Below are 27661 nucleotides of genomic sequence, written 5' to 3'. Positions count from 1 at the left end.
TTGGAAAAAAAAAATCAATAAATGTTCATTTTAACATTCATTTAGAATGAAAGACCACCAATGGTTAGAGTGTATTACAGCAGTACTCATTCAATTTATGGTAGGAATGTGTTGTTTTGGAGATCAAAGTTGACCCCGAGCTATCTTACTTCTGACTAATGATAGCTATCATTAGCTTGCCTGCTAACACCACATTCTGTATAAAATATGGATGAGCTAAAGTTAAATATTTTCACTGTCACCGTTTTGGTGTCCTGCATCCAAAACTGGTGAATGAGGGATCGATCTGATTGTGAAACAAGGGACACAGGGATTTGTGATTGAATGGTGAGTGAATGGGCCTACCCTGTATAACATTATAACCACTTCCTAGTTGATTTAATGTTTTAATGTCTGTAATCTGGACAGTCTCTGGCTGATATGCGTGAACTGAAAGCTATCTCATGGAACTGAAAGTGCCAATTCATCCAAACTCCCCTCGCCATTTATAAATTAGTTTAGCTAACATGCAAGATAGCCAAGTTATAAAGCTAGCCCTAACTTGATGTCCATGTGACCTTTGTCGCCATGACATTTATATTCAGATAAATAGTATATACACTGCTCTTTAAGTAGTTGTACAACTTACATGACAGACAGCACATTCAGACCAACATAACAGTGCAGGACATCTTGTCACTGCATTAATCTGATTCTTGCTCATGCAAACAACAGATTGATGGCTGGAGTTCACATAATGGGTGCAGTTAATAATGATGGTTTTCTAGAAGTTACAGTTAGCTTCTTTAAAGAGATTATCACAATTAATGGGCTTTCAGGTGAATTTGAAGAGATGTACTGTGAGATTAACCGACACACTATTGGATTGGATTTGCACAAATGAGATTTGACGAAACAGTAAGAAGAGATATGAACTGAAATATCAAGAGATGAGAAGCTGTAGCTCTAGTGTGAGAACAAACAAAGACAGTGTAAACTGTGACCTTCATCACTGTAAAGACACAAACACACTAACTTTATTTATTAAAAGAGCATACAGCATACACATTTCGCAGATTGATTGTAATGATCTAATGTGTGAGCGTGTGCTCACGCACACACACACACACACACACACACACACACACAACATCATTGCTTTACCTCCCTTTGGCAATTAGAGGTTACCATTAGCATGGAAGCTAAACACGGAGAATCACTGACATTATCGCTGTGTGTGTGTGTGTGTGTGTGTGTGTGTGTGAGGTTCATTAGCTAAACCACTGGCCTTTAGAAAGCATGCAAGGAAGCTCACGCATCAACACACACTCACTCTGATGGCCAATTATCCACACACGTGTTTCCATCACTTCAGAGGACATCACTTCGACTTAGATTCTTTCTCAGAGAATGAACTGAACATAATCAAATCAATTCTTTATTTGATTTCCTTTTAATATTATCGCTGTAATTGAGGTTGGGAGGTAGTGCAGTAAAGTAATGGGTGTGGCAACACAGCTTTTGATGCGCAACAAAGGTACAGCCAGCCAGTGGATAATCCAAACATACTGCAGTTATAGGACACAACCAAATCTAGCCTTTGGCTTTAATCTATCCTGAAGATCATTTCATGTTTTTAACTAAAAACACACAGCACCACAGGACAGAGGTTTTAGTGCCAAGGTAGGAAGTAAACATATGCTTAGACATACATATTAACATTTGTAGCACCTCAACTGGCCACTACAGGAACTACAGTTCTTGATGTTGTGTTGAATCAGTTCTTCAGTCCTGAGATGTTGCTGCTTGGATGAATAATAGTACCTATTTCACATAAACCTTTGAAGGATAAGGATTTAACTTATGGGGACTTTTAAGGCTTTCTTTCACATTAAAGAAGACAAGTCCCTAAAGTGTGATTGTTTAAAGGATGCAGGTCCCCACAATGATAGTTATACAAGTTCACACACACTGACCTCGGCAATGAGGACGACAATGACGCAGTCGTCTTTCTCGGCGGCGCTGAGCTCTGACATCAGAGAGGTGAGCGTGTCAGTCAGATAGGAGTGGACCTCCCTCTTCACACTGGGAACCCCCATCACTATGGAGACTGCACACACACACACACATACACACACACACACACACAAGATTTGAAATGTTTGGTGAAGATTGCCTCTAATGTCCCACAATATGAAAGGTCCAGATGGAGAAGCACTCACTGGTAATACCAAGCAAATAGACACTACCAAGGATTTAGGAGATCCATTTATTTTGCTGGAAATAAACAAGAGCCTAAAGCAGCCAAGGAGACCTAACATTTTCCCAAAACATACACAGAGTCAGAAGCATTGATGCTGTAAATATTTCCAGCAAATACACAGAGCCAGTGGTTTAATTAAGGGATCTGGGAGCACTGAGTATTTCCAGTATGTACACAGAGCCTGGATGTGAAATGGTCTCAGGAAGAGAGACTGGTTAAACATAAATATTCACAGGAAATAGACAGAGACAGTGAGTAGACTGACATTTCAAAATGAAAAACATTTCTAGGAAACACATAGGTAGTTCAAGGACTGTAGGAGTGGAGAATATTTCCATTCCAGGAGCCTGGGAAATTTTGGGTGTTACCAACAAATACACAGAGCCAGAGCCAAAAGATTTCAGGAGGTTTCTTATGTTCGTTACATTTGTGTTGAACATAAGAAAGAAAGAAGAAAGAAACTTCATCAAACAAGACTGGACAAGGACACACACACACACACGCAGGCACACACACACACACACACACACACACACACACACACACACACACACACACACACACACACACACACACAGGTCATATTTCTGTACATTTAAGCCTTTCAGTTTTAGTTTAATATGTTTTCCTCCCCTTGATGCTTCAGAAAAAGAAAACACTTTGTGCTGATCCTGTTTTGTTTCAAAGCTTTAACATATAAATCAGATTTGTGTCTCTCTTTCTCTCACACACAAACACACACACACACACACACAAACACACACACAAATAAATATATATAATTTCCTTGCTGTGTTTCTTTTCTTGGTGGTTATCTCTGTCCTCTGCTGCACCATAAAGCACTTTCCACACGACTAACCCGTTTTAGTCAGTGCATCATAAATTTATCTGACTGCTTGTGCGCACACACACACACACACACACACACACACAGCAATATCTTCCATTTTCTGATGTGTTTGTTCTCTGTGGTTTTATCTGTATTTATGTCGTCTGTGTAAAGCAGAGTTGTCAGAAAATGGTTTACTAAGCAGAAAAAAAGCTTTAAAAATAAATTAGGCTTGACACACACACACACAAACATGCACACAGGCAACACACACACACATCAGGAGTGACCTTGGTCAGCCTGTTTGATCACAGCTCTGTATTTATTCGCCAGAGGATGTTGGGTTTATGAGGGGGCCTCGGTGAGCTGCTACCCCAGGAGAGGAGCACTGTGCCTGGCCTGTTGGTTCAGCCAGGACCCCTTGGTCATAAGAAGACTAAGACAGTTTTACCAAACAGACTGAGATCTATTAGACTTATCTCTATGTACCTTTATATCAGGCTTAATTTTAGGCTCTGTAATATTAACTTTATATCGTTTTATATAAAACAAGATCTTGCCTTTATTTAACCTCAAAGTTTCTAGAGATTAAAAATTAAATTAAAATCTTCTTCCAAGAAAGCAGGCTATTTGCAGGCTGTGAAGATTATTAAATCAAACAAACTCCATGCAGGTGTTCTTAGAAAAAGGTGTGATGGATTTTACCTCCAGTGCGTCCCTGTCCCAGGTGCACGGCGGGCTGTAGGCTGTCCTCTCTGTTCAGCAGGTGAGGAAGATGATGGAAGATGGAGGGAAGCTGCAGCACGTTTTTACTGCTGCTCACGTTCCACAGCTTCAGCCTCGTCTCCTCTGCAGACACACAGAGGCCAAAGCAGGAGAGATCAGGTCACGTTTATTCAGGTCTCCCCGCCGCCAGCTTAAACCGGCTGAATCACACTTTCATATAAAGTACTTAGAAACAGGCTCGCAGTCGGACGAGTGAAGTCGGAGTAAACTGAGCACGCTAACAGATCAGATTGAGCTTTATCTCCTCTGAACACACACAGAGTAAATTACACCAGATAAAACAGATCAGTTTAAATGGATTACAGATGATTTTTCACATCTTCTGACTGAGCACATTATCCAGTTTTTGCTTCGTGGCAGGGAGACGAGGACAGAAGCGCTGCACGCTGAGTGACTGCATGACTTCAGGCCTCAAGGGCACCTGATTTATTTTAAATGTGGGGTCGAACAAAAATCGCTTTTCAGATCATGAGAGATGAGAGGTGTGTCGCTGGAGCCGGCTGTGCATTTTATAATGCAGTCCATCCCAACACTGTGAAAGGTATGACACAGGACTTACAGTGTTTCATCCAAACCCCTAATAGTGGTGCTCCTTAACCCTCGCCATCAATGGCAGACCTCAGACAGTTTATGACTGCAGTGTTTCTTTGTAAGGAAAGCAAACTGGTAATGAGATATTGTTAAAACTTTATATTTTCCTTGAGACATCTCAGCATATTTTTAAAATAAATAATTAAGATGTTTTAAAAATGTACTGAAACTTCTTTTTACCAAGAAAAGGGAATATTTGTAAGGTGTTTTCTTAAAAGGTGCAGTAGGTTTAATGGTTCAATTGTGAAGTAGAATGAGTTTGACACCACAGAAGGTCGAGAGTGTTTAAAAGAGAAGACGGTATCACAAATTTAATCAGGTCAGCTTTTGATTTTTATTGGTCGACTGAAGGAACAACACTTTAATCAGAACTCGTCTGAAACTACCTTCAAAAACAAATGAAGTGTAAAGATACAGGAAAAAATGACAGCACTGAAATAGCTGTAGATGTGAGCGTGATGATGGGAAAAGGCCAATTCAAGATATAAAACACAAAGATACAGTCCTGATCTAAAGTTTAAGACCACTTGAAAAATGGCAAAAAATCATATTTTGCGTGGTTGGATCTTAACAAGGTTCCAAGTAGATCTTCAACATGCAACAAGAAGAAATGGGAGTGAGACAAAACATTTTTTTGAAAACAACGCTTAAACTGAAACAGGCTGTTTTACAGCTGATCAAAAGTTTAGGACCACGTGCCTTTAAAAGGCCAAATCTGTGCAAAAATGTGGATTCATTGTCATTTTCTGTCAGGTAGTCACACTGTCATGACGTTCTGATGGCAAAGGCAAAAAAACGTTCCCTTTTTGAAAGTGGAACTGCGTTGAACTGCATAGGCAGGATCTCTCGCAGCGAGCTATCGCTGCTGAGGTGGGACGCAGTTAGACAGTCATTTGGAATTTCTTAAATGATCCTGAGGGTTTTGGAACAAAAAAGTCAAGTGGAACACCCAAAAAATTTCACCAGCACTGAGCCGGAGGATCCAATTGGCTGTCCGTCAAGACACTGGATGATCCTTGACCCAAATTAACGCCGTTATTGGTGCCGACTGCAGCCCCATAACCATCAGACGGCATCTGAGACTGAAGGCCTCGTCTCCTTGAATGCCACAGAACTGACCGTTTGGACTTTGCAAGAGAGCACCAAACACGGGACACTGAAAGGTGGAAGAAAGTTTTATTCTCTGACGAGAATGCGAAATATGATTTTTGCCATTTTTCAAGTGGTCTTAAACTTTTGATCAGGACTGTATGAACTTTTCCTGCAGGGATGACTCGCCTCATCTAAACTCAGGGTAACAGAGATTTTCCTGTTTAGAGCCATTACATAGTTGTTGTTTAAAGAAAATCTCATGACTGACCTGAGAGGCTGCTCCAGGTGCGGTTGATGTCTCTGAGCGCCTGCTTCTCAGCGATTGCCCTCTTGATCTCCTCCAGGACCAGGTTCAGCTCTTTGGAGCGCCGCAGGTTCTCCTGCTCGGCCGAGTGGAGGCGCTCCCTCAGCGCCAGGAACTCCCTCTGGTAGATATCAACCACATCTCCTGGAGACAAAGAGGAGAGGAGGGGACGAGGTTAAAAAAAAAGTCACACAAACAGCAAAAGCAAGAATCCACTTGATGCCTTTCTTTGAAAAAACAGTAAATTGCAGTAAAAGCAGTTTAAGTCTGTCCGTCCAGACTCGCACCATTCATGTAGTGAAACGTTGACATGTGGGCATCAGAGATCAACGTCTCAAACCCAACATCTGACCAAACAGGGTCACAAACAACTATCAACATCCAGGACCAAAAAAATGAAGCTAACGACGAAGCAAATAATGATATCTCACTTGCACGGTATGTACGAAGACTTACAATCAGCTTTTTAAATGTTTATATTGCACACTGTGGGTTAGGTGGAAGCATGATGTCCTGCAGGATTGACCATGAAGTTGACTGAGAGGTGCCAAAACCTGCAGTTTCTCCAATGTCCACTTCAACCTCCAAACTGAGTCAGCCCTCATTTTGCTTTTACAGTAAAGCTGACCAAGTGTTCATAATTTTATCCTACTGGATATTTTGATGGAAGGTTGAGAATTCTTGCGTTATACAAAATCATCTATTCTAAATTTAAAGAAAGTTCAGGGTCTGCAGGGCTCACAATGGAATGATGCTTATTTCTGCCAGATTTTATAAACATCAGGTAAACTTATACTTGCTGTGGAGTATTTTTCTGCATTGTTCTTTTACAGGACATATTTCCATTTTAGTCCTATATATAATAGGTGTGCAAACACAGGAAGTAAAATCAATACAGATTTATTAATGGGAGCATGTCGCTGTTTTATTACGCTTGTGCATATTCTTTGTCAGTGCTGAATGACAGACAGGAAAACAGAGACAGACTGAGGCTTCATGGGATTACTCTGAAGGCAGACAGAGCGTATAGGACTGTGCCAGATCGTCATCATCAACAGGTAGGAGGGAAAAAAGGACATAATCTGGGTAAAAACATGGAAATAAAAAGCTAAATCCTTCATCTGCCGCAGCAAATAGCATCCGGCCGTCCATCATCCTGCCATCATCCCTCGCTGAGTTAATGCTATGTGGAGGTAAATCTGCACTAATCCCTTTTGGGCTCACACGCAGACGTCCCCGTTCACTTTGTTCAGCCCTCCAGCTGTAATACATCCGACTGAGACTCCAAAAATAAGAAGTGTCAACATGAACAGCTTGGCCTCAACTTTTCTCAGCCTGAGCCTGCAGATATTAACTTAACAGTTTTACTGAATTCGATATACAGAAGACGGAGGACGGTCGGTGTGCTTACCTCGTCTACAGAGAGAGACACGCTTTTATTTTGAAAAAGCTTCACACAAAGTGTCACCTGTTCCTATTTTTGTTTTGTTTTGTTTTACAGGAGACACTTTTCTATGTGAATCTTATCAGTTTTTTATTCATCATTTTATCGCCAAAGAATCAACAAAAAGGAAAACTGCATGAAGAGAAAGAGTTGACGTATTTCCTGACACACCCACAGGGTTCACGTGACTAACTATTCTGGAGGAATTCACAAAAAGCTTCATTTTATTATGTTTTTATTATTTTAAATCTAGAAACACAAATACAGAAACAGCAAAAACCTCCACCTCAAACGTCAAACACGAGATAACTTCAACAAACTCAGCCGTATTTCCTCTCTTTAACATTTTCAGTTCATGACGTTTGTTCCAAATCATCAGTACAGTCGCAGCAGTTAGCACTAGTTTATGATTAGGAGTGGTTTTACTCAGGTGTTGCTCGTCTCCTCCATTGACCTGAATATCACTTTTATCGTTTTAATATTAATATTTTTTTATATTTAATATTTTTTATTCCTTGGCTTATGACACAATTTGACCCTGATTTTACTGCTTTAATTTAATCTAATGTGCCGATTTTATTGTTTTAATTTAAGTGTTTTGTCATGTCAAGTGTACAGCACTTTGCTTTCAGCTGGGAGTTGACTGAAAGTGCTATATAAATAAATTGCTCACTTGCTAATATGAACCTGAGTATTTGCTTCAGTTTAAAACACACTAAATTATTTTCCCTTTGTTCTGTTCTTTCAGTTTTGTCTCCTGATTCTGTCTTAGTCTATTTTTCACCTTGTTTAGCTTTTAGACTTTCATGCTTGTTTTTTTGTCATTTACCTTATGATTTTATTCATTTATGTTGTTTTTTGTACTATTATAAGATGACCTTGAGGGTCTTTAAAGGCGCCTATAAATGAAATGTATTATTTTATCTTATTTTTTTCTGTTTGGGTAAAAAAAAAAAACTATTTAAAATTGAAATCTTTGCTGATGTTGGCATTATTGGATATTCTAGTAAGAGAAAGTTACTAAATTGTTTAATTATTATTCAATTGAAATGACAGAATTGATTTTTTGATTTAGAGAGAAAAAGATCAAAGAAAAACAAAATCAGCAGGAAACTCAAAATCCCGATCTCTCGCTCCAAACGTCTTGACTTACTCAGATAAATGTAAGTGGCTTATAAATACCTTTATTACCTTTATTAGTCCCACAAGGGGAAATTTCATGTTAAGGCTGCCGACCTACTGCACGCAATGGCGGCGCCATCTTACCCTCCGACCATACATACATTACAGACATAAATGATCTTCCCCATGATATAAATGACATAAAATGTTGTTTATATTTAATAAACAGGCTCCACTGATACGTCTGTCTTCGTGAGCATCTGTTCACAACCATTTAGACACCAAATTAGTGTCCAAATTGTTGAATTAAAAACCAAAGTCTGTCCGACTGACCCTCTTCTCTCCATGGAAACAAGGTCCACATCTGTCCACAACCCCGACCAGCTCAGAGGAGCTAACGCTGTCATGAGTACGCCATGTGGATACTACTGTGGTAACCACACTTCATAGGATAAACAGACTCATGCACAGAAAGCTCTGAGTGTCCTCTGAGTGTCAGCCTTTGTTCGGCCTCAGATCAGCTTGATCCGAGGGATTCAGCAACACCTGATTTTTAATGGTTCAAATTTCCTGCACATAAACACACCACAGAGCTCAACCCGCCCAAGTTTAACAAGCCCTGAGCACTTCAAGCTCCCTGTAGAGTAACGGAGAAATGAAACTTGGTGATATGGGTCAGGAAGTGTTTACAGCCGACACAACTTTTTACCAGACGGGTCTGAACGTTAACCGGAGCTGTGCTGCAGTTTGTCTGTCAGCTGAACTTTAATAGCCGGAGAGTAAAATCACTCAGAAAGCACCTCATTTTGCTGTAATTATTCCTGTAAACCCTCATTAATGAGAACAATGGTCACATCTGTTTGGCTGATAACTGCAGTGAATTTATGAGCGCGCACACACACACACGGTCCTCGCTGATGAGTTTTTAATGATGCTGCTGCCCAGTTATTTATCTGTGCTGATGAAATAATCTTCTTCCTGCAGCATTTGGTCTGTTAAACAGTGAAACTGTGTTTCTGCGAAGGCTTTTGTTCCAGCAGTGGTTTCACATCCTTCGTAATATTTAATAACTGTAGCAACTTCAAATTTTGAGAAATATTTTGCGGGCGCTATTAGCATGGACCGGGAGTTTGTTAGAGCCGACAGCAAAATACACCAAAAAAAGCTCAGTTATTACCAGAGTTTATATTTTTGTGTAAATGGTTGAATTAAGCAGCACAGTAAACTCTGTCGGAAGAGACATTATAAACCCAAACAATCTGTATGGAGACACAGATCACACAAAGCAGGTGAGACAGACTAGAAGTATAAACCTCAACATTACAAACAGCTGTAAATAAAATCTTTCACGACATGCCAGGACAATGCGGTGGGCTATTTATGATTATCTGGCTGGATGTTGTCACTGTGTTCATTAAACCTACAGTAATTCATCGCTTATTAATTAATTAATTTATTCACTGTTTACTTTTATTGCCATGAAAACAACAACTGTGAAGTGAGGGGAAATAATCTGTTAGCCTTTTTAGACTGACTTTAAGCTACACGGGCCACTCTGAGTCCTACCAGCGATAGTAAAAATATAATAGAAAGCAGCTTAATGGCTTTAAAAATGGCAAACGTGAAAAAGAAATTAAAGTCGGTGAGTTTTACTTCAGTTTTTTAGGAAAATCCAGGTGCAGATCAAGCACACACGGGCCTAGATACTGGCTGGCAGCTACTGGAAACAGAGACTGCACTTGTGCAATCTTGTGTTTTAAAACTACCTCTTCCCATGTATTTATACTATAACATGGTACAAAACCCAAAGAAGTAGACTGCTAATCCAACTGTAAAGCACATGAATACATTTTATTCACAATACTGAGACTCTCTGTCTCAGTATTGTCTAATATGGAGGAACCAGAGGAAGAGCAGATGCTCCATCCAAAGGTTGAAGCATACAGATGTTGTCCTTTAAACATCTGTATAGTCAAAATTCTTCAAAATTATGATGACATTTGGCCTGTTGAAGAACTAAGGCATGCATTTAATAAGAACAGCATACATAGATATCAGAGGTTTATCATCTGTTTACATCCAGCAAACAAAGTTGGATTAACGAGGCACAAAACTCGGGACATGGGACATTCACGTCTCACCTTTGACCCCCTCCTCCTCTCCAGTGACTGATGTCATATGTGTGCTTGCTTTCTTTCGGTAATTAATCAATGCAAAAAGATCAATAACAGGAAACAGCATGGAGACACTAGTCTGAACACTGCAACAGCCTGAAAATGTCCTCACTTTGCACACGTCCTCATGCAAAAGGTCCCAAAACTCCCACGTGTGCTCACAAACATATATGTACAAGTAGATGTCCACACTTTTTCCCTCTATTTAATTTTTACCTAACCAGACTTCACCCAAACTTCAAGGTTTTTGAGCCTAAAACTGAAAAACCTGCCTTACGAGTACCACACCGATTCCCCACAATGTGACTGATTTCTGTTCCCACAACTTTAGTAACACAAGAACATGCACAGAGAGATGGATAAACATCACTAATACACAGTAATCCTGCGCACACACACACACACACACACACACACACACACACACACACACACACACACAATTCTGACACAGAGCAGAGTGTGGAGGGCAGACAGGTTGAGTCATACTGTAGTAATATCTGTGTGTGTGTGTGTGTGTGTGTGTGTGTGTGTGTAATAGTATAAAAGCCACCGATCACAGGTAATGAGATTACCCTATACACACACACACACACACTCAGGATGACTCACAGTTAATGGCCTTGTGGTTCTTTTAGCAAACAGGAAGAAGGACGAGGACTAAAAATCAGTTTGGCTGTTCCTCACTGATCAATCAATACATTAAATGCCAATCATCGGTCTGACATTGATCAGACCCGGATCTGTACAGACCTGTATGTGTTTAAACGTGTGTTCTTAGGTTCTGAGGTTTAAACACTCCTATAAATATAAGTAGGTTCCATCATCAAATAAACTAGGATTATTTTATTGGTTTTTTATACGATTAAGAGAAGATAACAGCTGACAAAATGTCAAAAAAATGTGACACTAACCCGGTGCCCTGCGGTAAACGTGTGTTCATGTAGTTAAAATATGTGCTTTAGCCACCGTAATCCCCAATCCAGCAACAACCTGAGGCTGAAAAACGAAGCCAACATTTAGGTTTCAAAACCTGCAGCTCCCCTAACGTCCAAGTCCACGATTCAGTAATTCAATCATTCTGAGTTAAATGCAGCTGAAATGTATAAAAACAAAGTTTTATTTATTGAGATAATTAATCATTAAAGACCATTTGCTTGGTGTAAACTAAATTTATACCAATCAAATAATTTCAGTTGACCAGATTCCTTTAAAATTTCACTCTTATATTTACATGTAATTCAATTAGTTACAGTCAGCTTTATGAGTCTGAAGAAGAAGCTGGATTTCTTCTCCTTGAGTGTAACCAGCGTTTGCACCTTGCTGTGAGCGCTCTGGATTTACAGTTATGATTGCAGATTTTGATGACAACTCGCCTCCCTCCTCGAGAGTGCTGTCAACTTGGTTGGATGTTGTGAAGTTGTTTCTCTGACCCATGGAAATAATTCTGTCATCATGCACTTCGGTTGTCGTCTGTGGACCTTCAGGTCTTTTGGTGTTGCAGTGAATTTGTTCCTAATAATAAAAGAACCAGATTGCTGATTTGGCCGCTCCTAAAGTTTCTGCTCTTAGTCTCTAATGGGTTTATTTTGTTTGGTTTGCCACGAAATAATGAGGGAACAGGCCTGGCTTGGCCATGAAACTGCCGGTCAGTCAATCATCCAATTGCTGTATATAAAAATATAACAATGGCTGAAATTCATTTCTGTTGAACCCGTTGAATTAAAGCTGAATGTCTGCACTTCGGGCACATCTCGACTGTCTGATTTAAAATGATGTGCAGAACAACAAAACCTATCGACTCTGTTCAGGTCCTGAAGAAAAGCCCATTTTTTTGCACTTCGCTTTTTCGTCTTCTATTCTGTGCTGTAAAGCTTGACCCACTCAGAAGTCACCCTGACATACGTCCACTTCCAAACCTCAAAATCAAATTAACTTTTAACAGTTCATGCACTAACTCGTGCTCCTTTCCCCTTTTAAATGCCAGACTTTGCAGGACCTTCTTGGAAATTTCCTGTCATTTGAAACTTAATAGCGGCATTCTGTTTTTTTGGGACATTTCTGATGAGGGCATCCAAGAAATGGGGAAAAACAGGACCTGCGTGATGGAGAACAGATTACAGAAACAGAAAGCCTCAGACGCAGGATTAAACATTAAAAGTTGTTTTTACTGATAAATGTGTTTCAGCTGAGCCTTTACAGTCACTCCTGCTGCTTTCATGTTATGAAGTGGAGATGGCGGCGGGCTGCTAATAAAGTTTTTATTTTTCAGTGAGTGTTCGGTCTCGTGTCGTGCTCACGGAGAGAAACTGGGCGATGCGTTCACATGGCTGAGCATCGCGGACAGATTGGTCTGGCACTTTTTAACGAGGTCCCTAATGAAGGGTCTTCCGGCCCGCTGGCCCTCGTCTTCCTCTCTCCATCCTCACCCCCCAGCAGATGGTGTTTAATCAGCGAGTGATAAATGAGAGAATACAACAGTCAGCTGTCTCTGCAGTTCCCGTCATTTGAACCAAATTAACAGTTATTAACCCTTCATACACGATGAACACATTATTATTATTCCAACAGGAAGAAAGTCAGGTGGAAGAGATGAAACAGGAAGAGCACTTCTCTAAATAACACTCTGACACACAGAATGGACCCGTGGGACCCCCAAAATGTCAAACGGGAAGTCAACAGGACACGAAGGGCGGCTGACAGGAAAGTGGCGCTCGGTGATTTGCCTTCTGAGTCAGACTGATGTGTTTATTAGAAAAAGAAGAGGAGGGAAGGAAATAAAGCTGCTGAGTCAGCCCGATGTGATGGCAGGGTCGTGGTCCCAGAGCGGCGTGATGGCAGTTCATTATCAACAAAACCACTGAGCAGCTCGGAAAGCAAAAAAAAACCACGCACATGCACACAGAGTGCTTCGTGGACAAATAACCCGGAGTGCAGGAGGAAAACAAGGTCCTTCACATTCATGTGAACACAGCTGTCCGACACCGGAGCGGCCATCATCAGGAGCTCCGAGGTCATTCCCACAGAGCCACCCAGCCGTGGGGCCACACATACCACGCTCACAACATAAACCGCCTTATTGCAGCTTTAGCGTTACAGCGGCACTGCAACAGTGACCATGTTTGTTGATAAATGACGAGTTGGGAGTGACTGTGCCATGAGGCTCGCCGCCATTAGGACAAGATGGTGCCAAGTGACACTCTGGAGACGAGAACAGGCTGAAGCAAACACCCGAGAACGGCCCGACCGCGGGGAATAAACCTAAATATGTGAGTTTATGAGAGATACTTCAAACTGAGAGCAGATCAGTGTCACGCTGTTTGACTTTTAATTACAGCTCCATCACTTCAGACTTCACTGGAAGATCCAAGCTAACCTCCCTGTCCTCAGTGGAGTCCTGTTTGTCGGACAAAAATAACGCACAGACTTAATAATCCATCAGCGGCACTTACACTCAGCCAAACTGAGCTTTAATTCCAAATCGAGCTGAATGCACCGAAGCCCCGGCTCGCTCTCTGAACCTCTGCCATTCATGCCTCGTCACTGTGTTTGTGTTTGGAGTAAACTGCAGTAATCCATGTGCTCTTACAGGGGAAGGCATGTGTTTGTGTTGACTGCGTAGTCTCTACTGCTTCGGTTACAGATATGCAAGTGAAGAGTGAGACCACACCAAAGGACACTTTGATTTCATCTGGATCCAGGGTAAGTTCCTGGACCTTGTTGGGGAAGTCATGGAGTTTTGTGATGGGGTGTGTTCCCCACGAGGGGAGCTAGGATGGTGGCGAGGTGGATGGAAATGTTGTTGTAGGATGAGTTTAACTGCTAACAGTAGGTCTGAGTGGGTCTTTGTGGATCTTCGGAAGTCGATATATACATGTGTTTGTGTTGTTGTGTGTATCTGTGTTTGTGTTGTTGTGTAAAACCCCTCCACCAGCTTTTGACCTCCTTTTCCGAGTGAACAGAAGAAGAAACAGCTGGAGTGCGTCAGCGAGAATAAACAGGTGTCAACCTGTGATTTTCAGTCAGGCAGTGTCACAGGAAGTCAATTATCCCCCTCCACACTCTCTCACACACACACACACACACACACACACACACACGCACACACACAAGCAGGAAAGTATGTGAGGAATGTTAACACACTTGGCAAGTCAAGGCTGGAGCATTAAAATAATGACATCATCCAACCACCAGCTTTAGAGTGAATGTGGGTGTGTGTCCGTGTGCACGTGTGTGTGTGTGTGTGTGTGTGTGGTCACAGGGGAGAATGAGTGATTCATTTTACACAAGCAACATAGAAACGACTCACATATCATCTCATCAGCTTGAAGCTTTGCTCAACCATTAACCACTAAGGCCCCAAAATGCAGTTATCAGCTAACGCTAGCTAGCTTGGTTATCAACCTGCATCCACAGACTGTGTTTGACTTGATAATCCCTGTTCAATAAAACCGAACTTAACTTCACTCACCGGAACTGGAGCTCGGGTTCTAAGATGATTCATTAGTCTGTCAGATAAAGAGCTCTTTAAGCAAAACCTGCAGTTCCTGTAATGTCCACTGGAGGCTGCAGCAGTGAGTCAGTCCCCATAGAAAAAAATTTACAGTAGAAATAAACATGTTTGCGGCCTGATACAAAAACTGTTTTCGTTGTTATAAATAGTTTACCCCTTCATAGCAGCTGTATAGGTGGTGAATTTATTTTGCAGCTCACCTTTTTAAATTGTATTACCCTTAAAGTTTGCATTATTAGGGGCGTGGCCTCTTGACTGACAGCTGCTGCATGAGCATTAGCTGATAACTACAGAGCATTCAAATACAGTCCGAATACAGTTACTCATGCCTCCAAAAAATCCAAGTTCCATGTTGCAAAACTATGACATCACAACAATTTGATTGGCTACTTGCAGTGTTCACGTTAACATATCTTAGTGTGTGAGACAGCCCCCTACGTTTGCAGTGGCAATACATCAGTCAACTGACGTTAAACCTGAAATCGTGCCACGTCGTGACCTTCTGCATGAAAATAAATCCACATTTCAGATGTTACAGTGACTCCAGACAAGCCGCTTGGTCATCATGACAAAAACAGAGATGAAAAACTTTCATGAATAACCAGCACCACACCTCTTTTTCAAACATGTTCTGTTGTATATTCGAACACAGCCGAATAAAAATTTAGAGGAAAGTTTGAGTAAAGTGAAGCAAAGTCTAAAAGTTCACACCTCGCCTGTGATTTTTCACACAACTCCCACAATCCACCTCTGCTGTTCACACAGATTTATAAAGTGAGAAGTCTCCCTCTCTTTGTCCTTGGTTCACCTTCTGTAAAATCTACCTGATGCCAAGATCCCGCGCCTTATCTTTAGTTATGAACAACAGCAAATATCTGCCAGGATCATGGCTGTAGCAGCGTTGATGGAAAACAGGAGGAGGTGAACAGAAACTACAGTCAGCTTCGAACAGCAGAACGAACCAAAACAAAGCGCTTTTCTTCCTTTCTTCCATTAATTCACACAGATCAGAGCAGCGGACCGGTAGGAACATTAGCACTCGAGCCAGACGGACTGAAACTCGGAGAGCTCGATGCCAAGGGGAAAAAAAAAGACTGCAGAGCAACTGAAGAAGCAAAAAAACATCAGAAACTAAAGAGCAGGCAGACACAAAGAGGCAGAAAGCTGTTAGGAGCATTAGCAAACTAGCCAAAAACGCTGAAATGATGACAAAAGCAAAGGCGGCGTCTGTTTTCTTTCTCCGACTCTAAAGACAGACCGACGGAGGAAAGAAGATGGAAGCAAAGTCTTAAAAGGATCCATCTGCTCAGCCAGGTGTTTCTGTCAGGATGACTTTAAAGAGCTCTTCAGATTTTACACCAACAAGAAGGAAAATTCATGCTTCTCATCAGGTGTCCATTTAAGTCTCCAATGAGGACACCTTGCACAGATGCTGCCGTCTATGGAAAATGTGATTTCAGCGTGAGATTATGGAGATGCCATATGGTTTGACGTTTGTGAGAAAAGTGGATATTTTTATTATGGGCCCCCACCAGTGTAGCTTAGCATGATTCATAGGTCAAAATAACCAAGTTATGCCAAGTCACTTTAGCGCCAATCTCTTCAGTCTACCTCTAGCGAGTTCTGGTTCTCCCTCGGGGGTTTATTCAAGCCTGCAAAACCTCAAGAGGGAGGTGCCATGGAGGCATCCAAAGGAGCAACAACTTCACCCAGCGGAGAAGCCTGAGCTCCTCGCCACATCTCTGATGGTGCATTAACCCAAAGTGAAGTTTTTGCACGGTGCAGTTACAACGTCTGTACATTAAGATGAACTAACACAAATCTGCACCAGGAGACACAAAAGGAGGTGAATCCAGGATTTGCACAGCTAAAAATATTTTAGCTTCAGCTAAATGTTCGTTTCACGCTCACCACAAATGCACAACAGCTGAGACCGTCGCCGCCGGGAATGAGAAATGGAGGAGGTGGTCACGGAGACAGCGTGAGGGAAGCTGTTTAGTGTATCAGATACGAAAAAAAGGAGAAGGTTTGGAGAAACGTGAGGAAAAACTTCAGAGTAAGTACTGAAAACGTTTTGCTATGAAGGTTGGGTGGATTGCTCTTCGTCTCATTGGCTGTTACAGGCGACTGTTTGTGGGCTTCCAATCAAATTTCACTTCACATGTGGTGTGTGCACCATGAGGCTGAGCCCAGGCATCCCCAGAGTTCATGGCCACACTTTGATTGGTGAGTGGAAAGCTTAGAGATACTCTCAAGGAACGATTAAAACAATCATGCTGGATATCTATACTGATATGGACTGACTAACGTGTTAGGAGTGAAAATTATCAACCAGCATGCTGCTAATGAGACGACAGATGGTGTCCTGGGGGGGTCCCACCAGCGGCCTGCTGGAGGTCATTTTGTAGCTCTCACACCTCCTTGCACAAAGAAGCAGATACCAGTCCCAGTAATGAGTCAAGGACCTTCTACAGCCCTGTCCAGCTCTCCTACAGTAACCATCCATCTCCTGGAGTCTCCTCCATCCCCTTGAGACTCTGCTGAGAGACACAGCAAATCTTCTGCCAGCAAGGAGCCATCCTGGAGGAGCTGGTTTACCTGTCCAATCTCTGACCTTAGCCAAATGCAAACTAGTGGAAAAAATAGCCAGAAATATGAGAAGGGAAAATATATGAGTGTCCTCCACCTGTGAGAACATTCCTGTTTTGGGGGTGGTCTCATTGTTACCCCTCTAGCACAGCTGAAACTGATTAACACCCTCCTCTGCTACTTAACTGACCCGATCAATATCCCAGAAGTTTAAAAGACCTGATGTTATACTCTGATTACAAAGTGTTCCTTTCATTTTTTTGAGCAGTGTACTTAGTGTACCTCGGCTGGGGCAAACCCCCACCTCCCCACCCCAGAGGAAACCGTGGCCTCAGATTTTGTAAGCGCTAATTCTCCTGCCAGCTGCTTCCCACTCGTCTGAAAACCACGATGGGGTTGACATGTTGACATGAAGGACTACACCACTGACGAGAAGCAGGGTTATAACTCTAAAATCACCAAGACAGATACCCTCCTCATGCAGGCTGCTTCTCGAACTCCATTAACATCATAAATGCTGAAAAATGCTGATGCAAAAATTTAACTGAACAAGTTAATTGTGTTTATTTTGAACGCCTGACCATAACTGCTTAGCAGAGCACAATTACGCATCTTAAGCCTATTTTATTTTCCAGTAACCTTCTGCAATTATCATGTTTCAAAATCCCAACAATGGCTCTGGATGCATGTTAATGAGCAGTGGCCCTCATGGGGTTTCACTCCAGGATGGGAGGGATTCATCCCAGCGTACAAAAAACTCGACTACAGCTCCAAAATCAGGCCGGCTGCTCTGCACGGAGAAGCCTGGAGATCGATTTTGCACAGGCCTGGATCATCTCCGAGGAGCAGAGTATCATCTAATACCATGACTTCATCATATGAAGTGTGTGTGTGTGTGTGTGTGTGGATACCACACCGTCTGAGCTCTTGTTTCAGTCGATGTGTCGAGTGGATTTGTGTTTATTTGAGCCTTTAGTCAATACTGCTGTTTGTATGAGTGTGCTTGAGAGATAGTGTGTGTGTGTGTGTGTGTGCGCGCTGAGATGAATGAAACCCGGAGACGGTAAGCTCACAGAGTCATTACCATCATCAGACACGCTCGCTCTCTGTGTGTGAGCTGGTCAGCCTGGCAGCGCTCACATATTTTCACATGCCGCTTCCTCTCAATATCAGCTGTCACATCCAATCGGAACAGAGACAAAGAGATGAGAGGAGCAAAGATCTGGCGTCTGTCAGGCCACACCAACTCAGTTTGAGCCTCACATTCTGTTTTCTGGTCCGTTATCGGTTTCTGACAATTAACGTGCACGCTTTTATCTAACATATACGTTTGAGATGACACAAAAATCTGAAATTTTCTCCTGTCATCATTAAACTGGCACCCTATCAGCCGAATTATGAACTCTTAGATCTGTTTCTCTTTTGGCTCCTGAACAGTTTATAGAGATTTAAAACATCCTTTCTCTTTAGCTGAAATCAAAGGTCCAGACTGCTCCAGTCATCTTCTCCTGACTTTAAACACAGTGTCAGACCCCAGTTTGTAACTTCTGCTATTCAGCCCTCCTGCATCTTAAATGAAACCTTTTTCTTTTCTTAAATGCTAACAACTTGAAACCTGTCGTCCAAGTTTATATAAGCCCTGTTTAAATAACAGTCCACTTGTTTCCTGTGTGTACAAAACACTGATGCTAGTATGATTCGTTTTGCCACAAGTGAAAACCACTACAGCCTCGGGATGAATACACAAATCTCTTGAAGTCCGCTACATGGCTGCTCCATTCGGCTTCAATTTAAAACGCAACAAAAGGCAAAATCGGTCCTGTTAGTGTCCATAGAGGAGCTCAGACTCACGAGGAATCACATCCACGAGGCTTGATCATAAAGTTCGGCTACTGGACACATAGACAGCAAAAAACTTTATATCCGTTTTCCGTCGCTGAGCCACACCTGAAGGTTCGTCTCTCTTCGCATGTGGTTGCTATTTTTTAATGGCTGCCTAGAAGTCTAATTTTGACCACTTACACATGCCTTTCTGCAATTTCAGAGTAAATAGCTTCATTTTTCAGCATGGCAATGATCCCAAACACACTGCCAGTGCAGTAAAGCACAGCTGGATAAAAAAAATAACACAGCGAAACAGTATCAGTCATGGGTCAGCCTCCCCAGAGGCCAAACTTCAATGTCGTTTAAGCAGTGTGGGATCATCCTGACAGAAACCAGGACGAAAAGAAGCCAAAATCCAAGGAAGAAGTTTGGAAAACGATTCCTAATGAAAGGAAAGCTGCCTCACGGGTCGGTCACACCAAATATTGACTTCTAAGCTTGTGAGAACTGTACAAACTGTTGTTTTTGCCTTTTATACTTTATTGCCATGTTTGTTTTTCCATCTATACAAACAGTGCTGTACCACCAGGCTGTATGAAGACTTCTACTTGTGGTTTAACTGACCATCAGAGTTAACTGTATTAACATCAATCCTCCTGTTTGGTGACTTCCACACTAAATGTCAGCTGATATACAGATGATGCTCAGCTGTATGTTCCTATCCTACCAGCAGAGCCTGATCATTAACTCAAACTTTATTGATAATCAAACCTGCTCTATAAAAATACAATTAATTTTCCAGGAAAAGTTTCCAGGTTGTGAAGCCAGAGGAAACATCAGCCTTCTGCTGCCGAGAAGGAAAGCGGAGCCATGACTTCCATAAGCTGATGGAGGCTTTAGAAGTCTTTATTAGTCCAGAATCAGAGCTACTTAACTTAAAAAAATCCTCCTCAGCTGTCCATCCACACTCGACAGATCACAGAGCAGAGTGCATTTGTTCAATAACGAGGCTGCAGTAAGTACGAGCATGATTGCTGATTACGGTTACAGCAGCGTCCTTGTGTTTCAGAGCTGCTTCGTTTGAACAGCATTTCTTATTTCTGCATTGTATTTCACATATGTGGTCATTTTTAATTTTCTAAACTACTCTGCAGCTCGCATGTACAAACAGAGCTATTAATATTTTCCGAATGATTGGGATCAGCCTTGTGAGTCTCAGGGCACCTCTAAGAACCTGTGTTTTCTACCAGCGCTGTGTGTGTTGGTATTCTGAGGACATCACATGGCCCACGAGCACACACATACAGAAGATGTCTAAGGTGTGAGGTTGTAAATTACCTGTACACAGTGTGTGTGTGTGTGTGTGTGTGTGTGTGTGTGTGTGTGTGTGTGTGTGTGTGTGTGTGTGTGTGTGTGTGTGTGTGTGTGTGTGTGTGTGTCATCACAGGCTGCAGCAGGCTGAGGGGGATAAAGACGCTTCACAGTCTGGAGGACATCTCACCTCGTGTGAGTGTGTGTGTGATTGTTGAGTGATTGGTGTCAGGTCAGTTCCTTCAGTCTCACACACAAACACACACACGCAGAGTTGTCATGGTAACACAGTTTGCAGCAGCAGGCTGACAGACAGACAGATGGCATGCTAACAGGCGGTCATCCTCTGTCCGACTGTCGCTCTGATGAACACCGAGTCTGTTTTCCACCAGCTGTCTGACCCTCAACACCTCCACCTCGCTGCCTCTCTGCCTGCTGCTTTGTTTTTAGCTTACATGCTAATACGGTTGCCTTGATGGTTATCTCTAAGAAGCCAATGAAAGTGGGCACGTGTAAACACTCTGGTGTAAACCTCTTTACAAACATTTTCTCCAGCCTCTGAGATATCTTTCCAGATTCTGCATTTTGAATTTTCATTCAGAAATATTTAGCTCTGTCGCCTCACAGCATGAAGCTCCTGGGTTCAAATCCAGCCTACAGCCTTTCTGTGTGGAGTATGCATGTTATTCCCGCAAGGGGTTTCCTCCCACAGTCCAAAGATACGCATGGGGTTAGGCTGACTGCCATAGGTGTTATTGTGAGAACAAACGGTCGCCCTGCAATAGACTGACAGCGTGACACAGGTGCTCCTTACCCCTCACCCTATGACAGCTGGGTAGGTTCTAGCCACCCCACAACCCTGAATCACATAGGTGAAAGAAAATGGATAGATGGATGAATGCTTTTAAGAAACACAGGCATAATAATTAGCTGGACCAGTACAGTACAGTGCCCCCTTTAATCCACAATACAGTATCTCTCATACATTTAACTTTGCTGTTGCTGGAAATATAAAAGCTAAACCCGATTTATCTTACCTCTGACCTCCAGCTTTGAACATTTCCCCGGGAATATTATAAATATCGTAGCCTCTGAAATGAGGCTGCACCTGAATAACTGGCAGCATCATTCCGAAATAATGGGATGATCTGATTGTCAAATAGACAAGGTCTGCAGCTCACGAAACGGGATTGGAAACAAACTTCAAAGCATGCACAGATGCAAAGCAGCTACAAAAACATAAAAATAAAAAGAAGACGTCATGAAAATGACCAGAAAAAGAAAACCAGTGATTTCTAAAAGAAGGAAGTAACTTCCCTCTCCACCTCTGGAGGAGTGGAGGGCCATTTTCTTATGTTTACACCTGCTCCCAGGGGCCATTAGTTTCATAACCCATCCACTCTCCACGTTCAGCCCGATAAGTTTCCTGTCTATATGTTAGGGTGAGTGGCTTCCTGTCTGTATGATAATAGTTTCCTGTCTATGAGAGCTCTGATGTTGATCAGTTGTCTCATCCAGAGGTCACACAGTAACATTTCCTCCTCAGCTCTGTTCCCACGCTGGTCTGCATCCACCCCTGGCCTTCTGGAAGGACAAAATAAAAAACCTTCCACATGTTTATGCATTCCTCCCTGTCATTATATGACATGTGACTTCATAGCGCCTCATTAGCCTGCAGTCACTGCATTAGAAACACGTGCTGCCCCGGGGCAGGCCTGCAGGCCCCAGCATCCACCTCTTAAGCTCACAGCAGGGAGATCAGCCACATAAATCTGAGAAGTCATCATGGATGGGAGACTTCACCGTCAGCGGCGGTGATCAATCTGAACCACGATGCAAAGCAAAGCTGCTCACATGATCACTACACCTGATGTTTTCACAGTTTAACTAAACTTTCTGTTCTCGCAAATCTACAGCTAGTAAATTAAATCACAAGTAAATAATGGTTTGTCACCTTCTGCTTTGGTGCACTTGTTTGGTTTTTGTTGTAGCAAAGTCGTCAACTCCCGGCTTTTTGATCATGAGCCTAATTAGCTCAACAGCTCATTTTATGCTCAGAATGAGAAGATTCCTGTGGAGCAGTTGCCTCGAAACCTGCAATCTACTTTCAATTTTCATCCCGTTTTCAAGAGGAGAAGGAGCCCAGACAACAGATACAGTATATTTTATATGTTTTTATGTTTTTGCACTGCAGCAAACTACCTTTATGTAAGTATTATCGATGCTAGAAACAGAAGCAGGTGTATGCCATGCAGGATTTTGCACATGAAAGCCGCACAGCTTGTGCTTAACCCAAATATAACTTCTAAAGTGGTTGAATTTATCTTCTAAACAGAGGACATAACGCTCTCTTAACCACTAAAATCCTCAATCTAGGGGATTTAAGGGAGCACAAAGCTGTAATTACAGCATGTTGCCACAGAGGCCGCTGTTGACACTGCTGTGCAAAAGTTGCACGATGTGACCTTAAGCAAGTTCAGTGAAACAGAAAGAGGAGGTTCAATAAATCTAAGAAATGAAAACACATGCCAGTGTGTAACTGGAAGTACTTATTTTTTATGACTTGCAGGAAGGACGATTCCGATTCTGATAAATTAAAAAAAAAAAATCCAGAGAAAACTTGCGTCCTTGTTTTAACAATCTGTACTTCAAACAGCAGAGCAGTAATACTCCATTAGTACTGCACCCGCCCTGATGGATTTACTCTGCAGCCAAGCAAATGCCATTAAGACTCTTAGCCGAGCTCATAAACATGGTCCTCTAAGCTTTAATGTTAGACTGTTAAATCAACAGCAGACAGAGGCAGCGTGCAGCAGCGGGACAAAGCTTCACTTCTGCCCGAGTTCCCCAGGATACAAAAAAAGTTCATATCTTATATGAAATTACAGAGCAGCTAAAACAAGCCCTGAGGTGACCAATAAGAGCCAATTAAAGATTACACGGACCAATCAGAGAGAGAGAGTGAAACTCAAGTTAAACAGACATACTTTTATGATATAAAACAGATTATAATACACTATCACACTCACCAGCCAGCCAATCAGAGCTTGAAGCAGGTTAATTACTCTGCCAGGGCAGTTTGATATCACACTGTTACATTTTTTTTATTTCACTCTGTCAGTTCATGTCAGCTCATTTTTATTTCTACAGCACTGATTCACAGTCACAGTAATAAACATTCATAAACAAAGTACAAAGTAAGGTGATGATACTACAATGACATGGCAACACGGTCCACAGTGAACAAGCACTTGGCAACGGTAGGAAGGAAGAACTCCCTTTTAACAGGAAGAAACCTTCAGCAGAGCCAGGTTCAGGGAGGGGCGGGGCCATCTGCAGCATCCGGTTTGGGTGTGAAGGGAAAGAGAGGGCAGAAAAACAGAACAAAGTTAAGGACATGCAGCAGCGGTGCACAAACACAGGATGCTTGGTGCATCATGGGAAATCCCCACAGCTAAAGCTAAAGCTTTATCCACCTGGTCCAGCTCTAACTATAACGTTACGAGACAGGAAAGTCTGAAGCCTGAAGAGTGTCTGTCTCCCGAACCCGAGCTGGGAGCTGGCTTCGCTGCTGCACGCTCTGTGTTTCTGAATATTTGCACTTGCATGAGTATACAGCATGTTCAGACAAAGTCAAATGAAGCTCTTTTATTTTCTAAAGTGCAGACGCTGCAAAGAGCGCCGTGGTGAACTCTGAAGTTAATACAGTCAGTAAATAATTCATGTCAGCAGATGCACTCGGCGGCAGTTTGAAAGATGCTTTCAAAATATCAGAAAGTCAGCACTCAGTATGCTAATGTTTCTTTTAATTGATGTTAACATACGATGAATGTAATGCACAGAGTGACATGTATTCTTAAAGCCACATTATTCCCGGCTAATACGTAAATTACATTACTGTAAAACGTCATAAGTTGTCTTTATAAAATGAAAAATGCATCAAATGAACTAACTGCTCCCATCTTATAAGAGGAGGGTTATACCAGCTTGTTTTTTTGAGTATCTCGATATAACCGCATTAACTTTATGGTACAACAAAGTAAAAGAATTTTACTAGAGTTTTATAGTAAATAAGCTGAGATAGCAGTCTAAGAGTTTGTTGTTTCTGTGCCTCGTACACAGGAACACTGGGCAGGAGTCATTAATCGCCGCACAAGTCTCGGTCATGGCGCCTTGTTAACAACTTAACCTTTAAACAGTCCTTTGGCCACAAACACTGAGATGAAACAGCTGAAACAATTATGAGAACACAGTAAGTTCAGGATTTCAAGCTAAACATTAACAGTCCTGTTAGTCTTTGCAACTTGCATAGCAAAAGCTCTTAGAAAAATCAAATATTAATTATTCATAGAAATGAGTGTTCACAGCTTTACTTGTCAGCGTGCAGGTAAAAGTACCGCCAACTCAAACATCGCCACACCAAAAAAAAAAGTTAAAGTGCAAAATTTTGATGAAGTAAGGATGTTGTCTGCATTTACAGAGAGAGGTTATTCCATGAAAAACCAGTGAGCGCCTGACGAATGTTAACGTCTGAGGTCTAAGTCGTGATCAGTGACGACTTCAACCCCAACTTTAACTCTAGGCATTCAAAATATGGAATTTTTGGTATTATGAAACTGTTTTCTTGGGTTTTAGCAATCAGGGAACAAGCAAAACTCAAACACCAAAAACTAAAAAGTGTGGCCTCGCAAGCCTAGAGTCCGGTCGACGACCGCATGAGCGGGAGTGAAACATTCACCGGTTGCCTTCAAAGTAAAAGTTGCGCCTTTTTGTAATGTCTTGGTTTCAGCAGTAATGCAGAACTTTGGAAAGGAATGTTTTCCGAACGTTTTCCATGCAAAGCACCGGAGACTGCTGCCACCTGCTGGTGACCAACTCACTCAGCAGGAGGTTTTTTAATGCTTCACTGTAATCAGTTTCACACAAAGACTGGCAACAACCTCCCCCAACCGCGGTTGTGGAGTACGCACTTTGACTCAGTGACCGGAGGTTACCAGGGGGTCAACAGCTGGCCTATCAGCCTGAATGACAAAGGTTATCATCTATGATGGCTTCAGCTGGAGAGGATTAAAAAATTAAGATACAAAAAAATTTTGACCCACAAGGAATGTCGACTATAGGATGATCCTGTAGGATCAATGTAGGAAAAAAGAAGTTGTTTCATATTTTCTTTTCACACACAACTTTCCAATATTCATGCTCACAGCCGGTTTTATGCAAAAATCACACAGAACAAAAACCAGATTTAGTCTTCAGATTGTAAATCTTTGAGTGGGCATAAAAATTCCCAGTTTTTCCTTTTTAAATAAGGTTTAAATGTATTCTCCAGCTTTGGCGGTTTCATGTGAACATGAAGTCAAGAGGACTCAAATGTGTACATGAGGGGGCATTCAGGGGGCCGAAGCCAAAGTCCTGTGAGCTCGTCCTGATCTACATTTTAAATGTCCTTCATTTATTGTGTAGCTTCCTCTGTTGTCATAAATGTGGAAAGAGAGAGATGGAGGGAGGCAAGCTGCCAGCGCAGAGAGAGATAAGCTGTCAGCAGAGAGCCAGTTAGGGTCAAAGGTCACAGATTGTGGTTTGTTGACACTCTAAAGCACTTGACCTGACCTAGCAGTCAGGTGGTCGATGTGCTGCGGTTCCCACTGTGATGCTTTCAGACCGTCCTCGTCACATCAGCAGACCTTTAGTTCACAAATTATTCATCACGTTCTAATTAATATCAAATACAGAAACTCTAATTAAACACATTCCCAGTAAGGGCGCAGACGCTGTGCTTCCTGGATCAGTTATTAACACTGGGCCCAGCATAACCTCTGGAGCAGTTATAATTTAACCAGGCCTGGATCAACCGGAGGATTTTAAACTGTTAACACATCAGTGAGTAAAATCATTTACAGCATGAGCAGCCTCTGCACTGCAGATCACTTCACAAAATATGATTTTTTTAATGTTAATATTGTGATTTTAAAATGTTAATGTTATCTAATTGAGTCAAAAATAAACTAGGTTTAAATATGAAAATGAATTGGTGCATTTTAGCACTGCCGCCTCAACAAGTAGGACCCTAGTTTGAATCCAGAGTTTGCATGTTCTCCCCGTGTCTGCGTGGATTCTCTCTGGGTACTCCGGCTTCCTCCCACAGTTCAAACATGCAGTCAGTGGCCAGGGGTGGGGAACTTTAGGTCTCAAGGGCCGGTGTCCTGCAGGTTTTAGATCTCACCCTGGGTCAACACACCTGAATCACATGATTAGCTCATTACCAGGCCTCTGGAGAACTTCAAGACATGTTGAGAAGGTAATTTATCCATTTAAATCAGCTGTGATGGATCAAGGACACATCTAAAACTGCAGGGACACCGGCCCTCGTGGACTGAGATTGAGGACCCCTGGTGTAAACGGTTCTCTGTCTCTCTGTTACAGACTGGGTGTACCCCACCTCTCGCCCTATGACAGCTGGGATAACCCCTAACCCCTCCAACTTCCTTCTGCTAATTTATTTATATTAGCCTCAGCAGGTAGCCCATCATCATCTGCCAATGAGTCCAACGGCACCACCCCTCCAAACATCGCTGCCGTTTTATGTACAAAGTTAAAGCGCAGCAGTAAGTGTTGGTTTCTCACTCAGCTAAACCTCGTGAATCCTCTTCTTCACATTTGGATGTTAAACAGCTGAGAGGACAGCCACTCTGATCATCTTATGGGAGCTCAAAGAGTTTGACCTCTCAGTTTGTTTGATTTTGGAAACTGAAGGAGCGTTTGGACCTGGAAACTTTCAGAGATCTCAGACTTGACAAGCGGGTTGTCCTCATTAAACAAATGACGACTGACTCTAAAATG

The 27661-nt window shown here is 42.1% G+C and overlaps 1 protein-coding gene across 1 annotated transcript in view; it reads right to left on the bottom strand.

The window, feature by feature from the left end:
- Nucleotides 1-27661, bottom strand: part of mgat4b (alpha-1,3-mannosyl-glycoprotein 4-beta-N-acetylglucosaminyltransferase B) — a 108232-nt gene that overhangs the window by 51503 nt on the left and 29068 nt on the right. Inside the window, exons 3-5 of the mRNA XM_039621640.1 lie at nt 5809-5988; nt 3777-3920; nt 1956-2089 (exon numbers count right to left, since the gene is read on the bottom strand). Of these exons, the coding sequence (XP_039477574.1) occupies nt 1956-2089; nt 3777-3920; nt 5809-5988 (458 nt within the window). The remainder of the gene's footprint in view (nt 1-1955; nt 2090-3776; nt 3921-5808; nt 5989-27661) is intronic.

This window comes from Oreochromis aureus, linkage group 2, assembly GCF_013358895.1.
Source record: "Oreochromis aureus strain Israel breed Guangdong linkage group 2, ZZ_aureus, whole genome shotgun sequence".
In the NCBI taxonomy this organism is placed as follows: Eukaryota; Metazoa; Chordata; class Actinopteri; order Cichliformes; family Cichlidae; genus Oreochromis; species Oreochromis aureus.
Note: the sequence above shows the minus strand (reverse complement) of the source record. Positions and strands in the feature narration are given on the sequence as shown.